Source organism: Drosophila obscura, unplaced genomic scaffold, assembly GCF_018151105.1.
Source record: "Drosophila obscura isolate BZ-5 IFL unplaced genomic scaffold, ASM1815110v1 contig_150, whole genome shotgun sequence".
Lineage (NCBI taxonomy): Eukaryota > Metazoa > Arthropoda > Insecta > Diptera > Drosophilidae > Drosophila > Drosophila obscura.
The window spans coordinates 3,804,688-3,814,353 of NW_024542736.1; the positions used below are offsets into that span (position 1 = coordinate 3,804,688).

Consider the following 9,666-nt stretch of genomic DNA (forward strand, 5'->3'; position numbering starts at 1 on the left):
TTTTAATTTAGTCGGAGTCAAAAAATGTGCACCCAAAAAAGCTGAGCAAAGCAAAGCACACAACGAGGCGCCACGGGGCGCATAAAGCGCCGCATTAATTTGACAGGCAACGTCTGGATGCAGGCATGTGTGCGAGAGGCGAAAGGGGTGAAAAACACTGTCGCTCTGGGGCACAAAAAAAGAATCTCATGAGTAACTTAACGCGTCGTGTGGCATGTGGTAAGCATGTGATTACCGATTCCCCAAAGACGGCCACAGGCAAGCCGACAAGATGGCTTTGGCTTTGGCTTTGCTGCTGTGCAGGAAGCCAGCGAAATTTGATATCGAAAAGTGTTTATTGATTTTCCTTTCAGTTGACAGCACAAAATTTATATATTTTTTTTGTTATCAGACTCAGACATTTCCGGAATGGCTCTCATCTACTACGATCGCACCATCAACAGTCCCCTCGAACTCATCCTGGCTGGGCTGCGCGAGAGCTCCCAGGCCACCTCTGTGCAGGAGCTGGGTGTCTTTGTGACTGCCAAGACCAGCTTTCCTGCCGAAGTCTGCTACAAGATCATACGAGAGGCCCTCGAGGAGGGCATGGCATGCAAAACCATTGGACGAGTGGGCAAGCTCTACTACGCCCTCCCACCGAAGCCTTGCCGGCTACCAGCGAGCAAGACCAAGCCAAAGCCAAAGCCAGCGGCGTACTGCGATAATTAATTCATAATGCGGAGAGTATCCGCTCAAGTGGGCCAGAAGTGCAGAGCAAACACTTTATTAAAATTAAAATTTATCTAAATTGCGACAGCCAGCTATTCTCTCCGCAAAGTACTTAAACAACTCCGTCGCGCTGTCTGACAATGACGAAAGGGTGGCTGCCACAAAGACTGAGGTGAGCCACTGCATCCCCCTGTTGCACAGGCAGTCAGCCAGCGTCTTGTGTCTGGCCTGCCGTTGCGGAGCGGTGCGTGGAAATTGAAAGCTTCACTTTCTTTGTCTCAGCCAGGTGCAAGACTCCCAGAGATGCACCCATGGGGAAGCCAGGGCGGGATCTTTGCATTTTCAATGTGTCACTTTGATTTATTATTTTCGACAGTCCCCCCCACGGACACCCACTTGCCGTGAGCTTAGGGAGCGCACTCTGCACACCCGGTGGGCGGCAGTCATCGCCAACCACATCCGTGTGCAAGTGCAGGGGAGGACGCAACTCGTGCACAATTTTTCATTTCCTTTGCATTTTTTACACGCCCCTGCCACTTTGCGTTCTTATCTCATTTATTTATTTTACAATTAGACAGAGTGAAGTGCACTTCCAGAGAGAGCCAGAGCGAGAACAGCTGCAGTTGCCCTGGCCGGGGGTTGCAGTGGCACAGCCATGTGCATGATGCTTGTGTACCTTCCTCGGATGGCAGCACGCCAAGACTGCTCGCATCGGTTGGTCTGACCCGGCCTTGTGGCTGCTTTAAATCAAAAGCTTATGCCTGAAAATGCTTAAAATTAACATTAAGGCCTAAGTATGCCATTGGCATAGGCATAGGCTCGGGCTCAGGCTCAGGCGCCCAGATACGAGATACTTTCCAGCCAAGGTTGAGCAGGCAGGAAAGCAATAATCATAAAAGTAGCCCGCACACTCGGTCGCCCAGCCTCTGCCACTGCCTCTCCCCGAACTTCTCTCCCACCTTTGGCTAAAAGTTTTCACATCGACAGAGAATGTTGCGCCGAAACAAATGGCAAATGGCCTGGTAGAAGAAACACTTAAGCACAAGGTAAGTGAAAACTCAAATAAAAAGAGGAAAAAAACACCAAAAAGAAAGCAGGAAAGAATACCAAAGTCAATATTCCGACAATACGATACCCTGATCAGATTTTGTATACTGATTCCAAGGACTTACATCAGGCTGGAGAGCGTAAAACGCTGCGAAATCTTAGGATCATCCTGCTGGGAACACTTTGAAAATGTTGCTTATCGATTTGTTTACTTTTGGGCTTGTGCTTGGTGCCGCTTTCCAAAGAAACAATCTACTCAAAACAATATACCCCGCTACACCACGAGCAGGGGGTATAAAAAGAGGAAAAACTTTTACAATGCGCAAGCGGAGAAAGACGCGACTCAATGCTGTCGTGGCTGCCCCAACTCGCTTGAAGGGCAGCTATTTTTGGCCAGCTGACAGTAGCGGAAACTTCAGGCTCACCGGATTCAATATACCGCCAGTCGGGGCTTCCCTTAAAGCAACGCTACCGAGCTGCTGCACTGGGCTGCTTTGTCTGCTTTAATTCCGATTTGTCTGGATGTTGTCTTTGACGCTCCGCTTGCTGCGCCTCGGGCCTGTGCAATGGTTTATTATTGTGGCGTCAGCTCTTTGAAGTGCTTTGGCCAGCATAAATTTTGATTGCAAAGGGCCGACGGCCAACGGCATGACATTTATTACTGCCTGGCTGGGGCAGAACTTGAAGCTGTTGCAACAGTGCGGCTGGAGTGTTGTCTTGTGCTGTGCTGTGCTGTGCTGTGTTGTGGTGGGTGCTGCATAGGATCAGCCGCTTGGCAGTTCGATTATGAAACTGTGTACGTATAATTGCGATTGCAGGTCCAACAACAGAAACTCGACTTAAAGTCTCCAGCCATGACCCAAAAGGATTCGACTCTCTGCACACATCTGAACAGCAGAAAACAAAAAAAAAAGAGAAAAGAAAGACAAGTTCTACGGCAAACTGGAAGTTTTCATTGCATTAGCCTGGTCGGGGCAAAGTTGAAATGTCAACGCAAAGTCACAGTCACACAGATACAGACACACACACAAACACCAGGGCAGAGATTCATCGAGAAATATGCTAGCTGCGCACTCTTCCCCCCAGAGAGCACCCCACTGACCATCCAGAGTCGAAAAATTGTTGAAATGCGACCCAATTTTGTCGTATCGCAACATGGCAGAGTTCGACACATTTCCGCACATAGACAAAGAAGGTGCTGCAGCGGGAGGGTGCAGGGGGAGGAGGGTACAGCTGGCTGACATTTTGTCGAGCTATGCATTTCGGACATGTGCATGTCAGTGCTTGCTCCTCCAACCAGCTGGTGGCCCAGTTAAGCCATCCATCCAGCCATCTAGTTATCCAGACACCCAGCGCTCACCGTCAGTTCAATTTATGTCACACGGGCACACACCTCCCACACACCCTACACACATTCGTGTTTGCACTTACTAATTAACAAACGTTTGGTCTAATTTTGAGTCTTGGCCATTTTTCGGCGGTCAGGCGACTAATTATGCTGCGACTAACGTAATCAAGTGACATGACAGGTCAGTTCATCAGCGGAGGGGTGAATCGTTTTATTTAATTTGCGACTCCATGTGTAAATATGTAGTACTCAACAATTGAAAAGGTAAACGCGGAATAAATAAAACACCAACAACAACAAAAAATACGAAACCCACTAAAATGATTTTATTTAATTGCAATGCCACAATTCGTTGATTTTATGGCTGTTTAAAGGGCTTTTCCCCCCCATCGTTTCCCCCCGGCTATGCGGGGTGTACTGATTTACATTTCAAAATTTATTAACAAGCTTTCCAACAAAAGAGTTTTCCGCATTACAATGCATCGAGTAAATGTAATTTGAAATTATTTCAATGGCCAATGGGAAACTCTGTGGTCATGCCAAAAAATGGTGGCAAAAAAAAAAATTCAAATAATTGAAGCGTTTAAACGCACATCAGTATAAATTATGCACATTTAGGGTAATGAATATTTTGCAGTCGAACGCCAGACAGGCCCAACAAAAATATTAAATTAAAGCATTCACTAATGAGTGCAAAAAATGTTCATTTGTGGGCGAGACATTGACCTCTTCTTTTGTCTGGTTTGGGGCTCTTTTCAGGCCATTTCTGCTTAGCTTTTTGCATACAGTTTATCAGCTCTTAATGTGTATTGGCAATAATTAATCAGTTCCTTGAATAGGTAATTAGCAAAGTGTGTATTAATGCGCCACTGCCAACATTTAGCAATATATCAATGCGGATTATGCTGTACGGGATAATTCCAATAACAAATCGCATAAGCGGAACCCGTTGCGAATAATAGTTAGACGAGCATCGGCCCAGAAAACCTGAAAATGTGTATGTGCAACAACCAGAGCCGAAAAACCTCAAAAAGCAATTAGCAAATAAAGCAGAGGCAGGCCTTCTCGTTTGGCACAGCGTGAGCCGAAAACAAATAAGCAACGAAAACCCAAAATAACACAAAACAAAACAAAGCAAAATCAAAAACACGAATAAAAAAATTCCAACAACAGAAACAAAGGCAACTTGGAGTCAAATACAAAATGAAAGGACATTAAACATGAACGGGCATTGGTGGGACAAAGTAAACGGCAGGATTAAAACGGCTCTTTCACTCGCTTTGTGTCACCCTCTGGATGTGTGTGTGTGTGTGTGTACGAAGAACATTTCCATGACCACACAGACAGACACAGATGCAGACACAATTGTGTGCGGGCAGACAGAGCTCTGCAGAGTGAGGACATGCCACCGAACGCCCCCAATCGGATTCAGCCTCAATGCCGCCACTTAAGCAGCGCTACGTGAGCAAGGAGACACACACGCAAATAACTGCGGGGGCAGCTTTTAATTATCTCGTTATTTTTTAATTTCCAGCATTTCACTGATTTCATTTCGAGCACATTGAGCGCGCCAGGCGGTCGCCCCCCGAGATGAGGCCGCTTCCGTCGCTTCCTTACACTACGCTCCGCTGAGTATGCAGCAGCGAAGGAGGAGGAGGACCTTGAGATGCACCTAATTCGCAGGTCGCTTAATTCGGCTCAGGCTCAGGCTGTTGTCTTTGGTGGTCCGGATCCGGAACTGGCCAGGGGACAGGTATAATTTGTTAACGCTCTAATGGCCCGGCCACTTTGAATGGCTTTTAAAGCCCCACAAAGGCGAGGCACAGTGTAAAGTGAGCTGAAAAACAATTAAGGCAGCTGGCTGCCCGCTGCCCCGCATGCCCCCGCCGACCTGTCGACCCATCAACCCTCTACATTAACATCAAATTAGTTTGTGGATTAACACGTTTTTCACATGCCGGTGGCCCACCAAGGTATGGGACCCTGTGGAGTGTGTGTGTGTGGATGTCCCAAGCAAGTCAGGAGCCCAAGCTTCATTACGCATACGAGACGATGGCGGTGACTGGAGTGGGAACTTAGCTCTTTAGTTTGGCGCCATACACCAGCCCCATTCCCGTCCCTGTCCCGTGTGCAGTGAAGCATGTGAAAGGCTTACATATACTAATTATACTCCTGGCTTGCTCTTATTTTCGGGGGGAATAGTTAAAAATACTTTAAGGTTTATTATTAACAAGTGCAACAACTATATTAGAGTTTGTCCCTTCCGTCGCATACTTCTTATTGGCGATTGAACAGTAGACGAGGAGTGGAGTGGTTTCAGAGCTGGCAACGTAGCGAGGATATTTAAATAAAGTTTTTTGTTCGACCTGACAAAGTTTGCTGCTACAAAATAGGCTTCATTGCTCTTTTGTCATGCCCGGCTGGCTGGCAGCATACATATCTTGGAGCTAAAATCAGTGCCACAATGAGCATATTGTATGGCTAAAAAATTTAATGCTTACGTGCCTGAAATATCCATCGAGGCACAAAGGAAGCGATTGCAATATATGGATTGCAGATGGGCTGGAGCCTGTGAGGCGCATCGCATCGAATCGAATCGCATCGCATCGACTACTCTGCCGGCAAAGTTCATAAATAAAGCGTCCGAAAACCTCGGCTTGGCTTGGTTTAAAATAAAAGTTTCTTGCGAAAATGCTGCACTATAAAGAAAATCGTTTACTGATTTACTCGCTCTGGTCTTCTGTGGAGCGTGGGGCGCTCCAACTAATAAAAGTTTTCGCTGTTCGACGGCGATGGCGTTGATGTTGGTGTGCCACACCCATACACCCGATTCGATTGCTGGCCAGCGGTTGAAATGTTTGCTGTTGTGGCTTTTCAGCAATTGCAACGCACGTCCAGGGGGGTTGGGGGCAAAAAACAGAACTTAATCCGCCCGGCACTTTAATAATGAGATTTATATTGAAGAGAAATTTATTGCTTCTATGGGAGTCATTAAATGGACTAAGAAATGTTTCCACTACCAGAGAGTTTATTCAAAGATGGGAATCTTTTTGAAATGTATTCTTAACAAGATAACGCTGAGGAAATATATAGAAAAAAGGTTGAGCTGAATCTGGCAATCTGTGGCATTTAAACTATCCATGCAATGGTTTCGTGCGAAGCCAATGATGGAGTTTTTTTTTTTTTTAAATTAATAACAGCTTCCACACAAAAAATATATATCATGCGCCATCTAGCGGCATAAAATGCAGGCTGCACTGCTTGGATAATTATATCTGTAGTGATGCCATACTGTGTAAGAACGTACGCTTTGCAAGCAGTTCACGTCGAATAAGCAAGCAGTGTTTAAAAGCCGATGACCGTTCAAGTTCAAATATTTATTTGCTAAGTGCGCCTACAAATTTTGTTTACTTTAAGCAGACCTTAAATAGAAATTTTTAAATAAGAAAACTTCCTTTTTTTGACTTTAAATATTTATTTGCTGTATTTTTATTACACTAATACATACCTATAAATAGTCAATACGGTTAGACTTTTTATTTCCATTAAGGATCTGACCAGGATATGTTACAAAACTTACTCAAATCGGGTCATAAGCTAAGTCTGGTCAAAAAATAAACTTTAAAGGGTCATCGGCTGTAAGGCAGAATGTCACCATTCCGAATTTTAATTTCAATTTTAAAATTACTTGTGGTCAAAGGGATAAAAAAACAACAGCTTACTTGGCATCACATTATAGCTTTGAATGACGATTGCAATCATTACCCTTTACCTGTGCTGTGAGTTCCTATGCAAGGGGTGAAGTAAGTTCACACGCGCGCGTAGTCCCCAGGCAATAGGAAATCAAAACAATAACTCATGATTTGGAACAACAGAAAAAGTAACTCCTTTCATATGTAGTTGATGTAGAACCGTTTGTGCTGTTTGCATTTCCTGTTTGTTCTCCATACCAATCCCAATTCGACGAGTACCTCATGCTGCTTCATGCTACGGCTGTACCAAAAAGAAACGCAATTAAACTGGATAAGTTACATCCAGCGAACAACTGCTGTGAAAAGCACTCAAGAAAGTGGTTGACCACTTTTTGAGCGGAAGTGACATTTTGCCATTGCTGTGCCTGCTGGCGAGTGCGTATATTCAATTATGTGGATTTGCTGTGGAGATAAATTGATTAATTTGCTCGCACAAAGGCCCAGCGACAGTCTTTGTATAAATACAACAAGAACTCTTCCATCCGACAGCAGTTATTCTAGAACCAGTTTCCAGCAAACAAACGTGTTGCCAAGCCGACACTTTTTTGACCAGACATCGGTGCAGACATCGCCACATCGCCACAGTCGCAGAGCCCACACCTCGCCGCCAAACAATCAACTACCGGTAAGTGTCGAGTACCGTTCATACGTCATTATCAAATCACTCAGCCAAAATCATATGTTAAAACCCGACTCAAGTGTCACGCCCACAAACCGGCTGTGACGTATTCGCGGCATAAATCGCCTCGGGCTTATTACTCATTCGCTGGCGCGTGTTGCCCACTAGTTAGGAAACAAACAAACAATTTGTGTCGCATTAAATTAGCATAACTAAAACTTTTCCCACGATATCGCGTTGATTAGTTTATATATATTTTTGTTGTTGTTGTTGTCGTTTAGTCTCCGCATTCTGGTTCGCTTTGATGGCATCAATTTAAATCGTTTAAAGAAAAGGCAGACGCCCAAAACCAGTTGCAGTAGCGGCGCCTCAGCAGCGTGTCCGGTTGGAGGCAGATCCGTGTAGGACAAAAGAATGAATACTCATTATATCGGAGCGTAACTTATTGTTATAGCCAGGCCCACCCAACTCCGTTCTACGCTCCACAGTTTTACAATATTTTTAATGCATTTACAGCGCCATTAATTAATGAGCGATCGGATCGGAGCGGATCGGGTCGGCAGACCCGGCGCTTGCCATTCGCATACGATTTGCATTAATTAGCGCTACAGTTCGGCTGTGCTGTGTCCGTTTGCGTTGACACTTCCTGCTGCTGCTGCCACTGCTGCTGCTGTAGCTTTCCGAGAAGTTTTCCAAAAGCTCTTTAGGTTCTACTTTCTTTTTGCGAACTTCGGTGACTTTTTTGCTGTGCTCTTGAAAGTGGGGGAAATTTTTGTCGTCAGCTATAATTAGCATACACAAGATGGCAGATCTGTAAACTAATTTATGCAGGAGACGACACACCAATATTTAATTGCCTCACAAAACATTTAGGTGGCGTCTCCTTTGAAGCGTTATCAGTGGCGTTCCCCATAAATTCCATAAATTCCATTCATTCCATGTGCCAAACATCGATTTAGCTGCCATTAAATCGGTTCACCTGATAGTTATGCAAAATTAAATAGCAGCAAAACAAATCTCTGAATAGGAACATTTGTGTTTGCCTATCGCTGGGTACAAATCGAAATTTGCATACGCTCAGCAACTATAATGGCAGCTTTATTGAATTTGTATTGATTTCGATTCGTTCAAAGATCTGACGTAGCTTAGCGCCACTTGGGCTGGGACTGGCTGGGTCGCTGGCGTGTCTCTGTCTGTGTCCGTCGGTGGTCCGACGACTTCGCTTCTCGCTTCTGCGCTTTCAGAGACCGGCTTCAGCAATAGTTGTTGCTTTTGTTGTTTCTGTTCAGACTTCTTTACGTTATTAAGCTTTCGCATCTGCGTTTGGCCGGGCATATGTATATAAAATAAGAAGACAAACGAGCGATAATAATTATTTCAACTCCGCTCTAGACCAGCCAAGTCGCAAGCCAGCTAGCTCCCGGCCATATCCGACAAATCAACACACAAAGTTATTGTCACTATCAACACACAGAATCAACCATCATGAATGCCAAGCCCTTAGTACTGTGCACCGTTGTGTTGGTTGCCCTTTGCCTGCTGCAATTCGGCGATGCCCTGCCCTCCATCGGCCACTATGGCAAGCGTTTTGGTAAGTCTGCAGCAGCTCGAGTCCTCCCCCATGGCGCATTCAATTTCAATTTTAATTGCTTACTTGCAGATGCGATGGGCGGCATTGATTTCATTCAGGTATGTCTCAATAAATCAGCTCGAACCGATCGATGATATATGACCAATTAACACATTCCCAACTCCTTCTGCCACAGGTGTGTCTCAACAACTGCGTCCAGTGCAAGACCATGCTGGGCGACTACTTCCAGGGCCAGACCTGTGCGCTCTCCTGCCTCAAGTTCAAAGGCAAAGCCATACCCGACTGTGAGGACATCGCCTCTATAGCTCCGTTCCTCAATGCACTCGAGTAGAGCCGCAGCGCCGTCCGTCTCTTGGCCCATGGGCTGCTTTTGTGTGTGTGTATGTGTGTTTTTATGGCCAGTTGACTCAGATGCCGATTTGGGTCAATGCGCTGCTCCACACGAAGCGATCATGGCTGCTGATTACGACTTAACCACAACGATTATGAAACTGACTTCTGCTAAACCACTGAACTTCCAGCACGTAACCAAAGAGTTCCTATTAATTTATAATGTTATCGTAAATAAACTAATTATGTGTTGACACATAGGAAGGATTTG

The 9,666-nt window shown here is 45.3% G+C and overlaps 2 protein-coding genes across 2 annotated transcripts; both read left to right on the top strand.

Annotated features, from left to right (window-relative positions):
* Positions 1 to 321: 321 nt before the first annotated feature.
* Positions 322 to 791, top strand: LOC111069565. Its single transcript, XM_022359676.2, has one exon. The coding sequence runs from the start codon at positions 409 to 411 to the stop codon at positions 706 to 708; it is 300 nt and encodes a 99-aa protein (XP_022215368.2). The 5' UTR covers positions 322 to 408; the 3' UTR covers positions 709 to 791.
* Positions 792 to 7,357: 6,566 nt separating this feature from the next.
* LOC111069140 (eclosion hormone) lies at positions 7,358 to 9,644 on the top strand. The gene is made up of 4 exons (XM_022359043.2): positions 7,358 to 7,480; positions 8,867 to 9,065; positions 9,135 to 9,163; positions 9,241 to 9,644. The coding sequence occupies exons 2-4, from the start codon at positions 8,960 to 8,962 to the stop codon at positions 9,394 to 9,396; spliced, it is 291 nt and encodes a 96-aa protein (XP_022214735.1). The 5' UTR covers positions 7,358 to 7,480; positions 8,867 to 8,959; the 3' UTR covers positions 9,397 to 9,644.
* Positions 9,645 to 9,666: the final 22 nt, after the last annotated feature.

Coding starts and splice junctions, on each gene's coding strand:
- LOC111069565 (XM_022359676.2), top strand. CDS start 409: ATGGCTCTCATCTACTACGATCGCACCATCAACAGTCCCCTCGAACTC.
- LOC111069140 (XM_022359043.2), top strand. CDS start 8,960: ATGAATGCCAAGCCCTTAGTACTGTGCACCGTTGTGTTGGTTGCCCTT. Junction 9,066..9,134: donor CCACTATGGCAAGCGTTTTG/GTAAGTCTGCAG, acceptor GCTTACTTGCAG/ATGCGATGGGCGGCATTGAT. Junction 9,164..9,240: donor GCGGCATTGATTTCATTCAG/GTATGTCTCAAT, acceptor CTTCTGCCACAG/GTGTGTCTCAACAACTGCGT.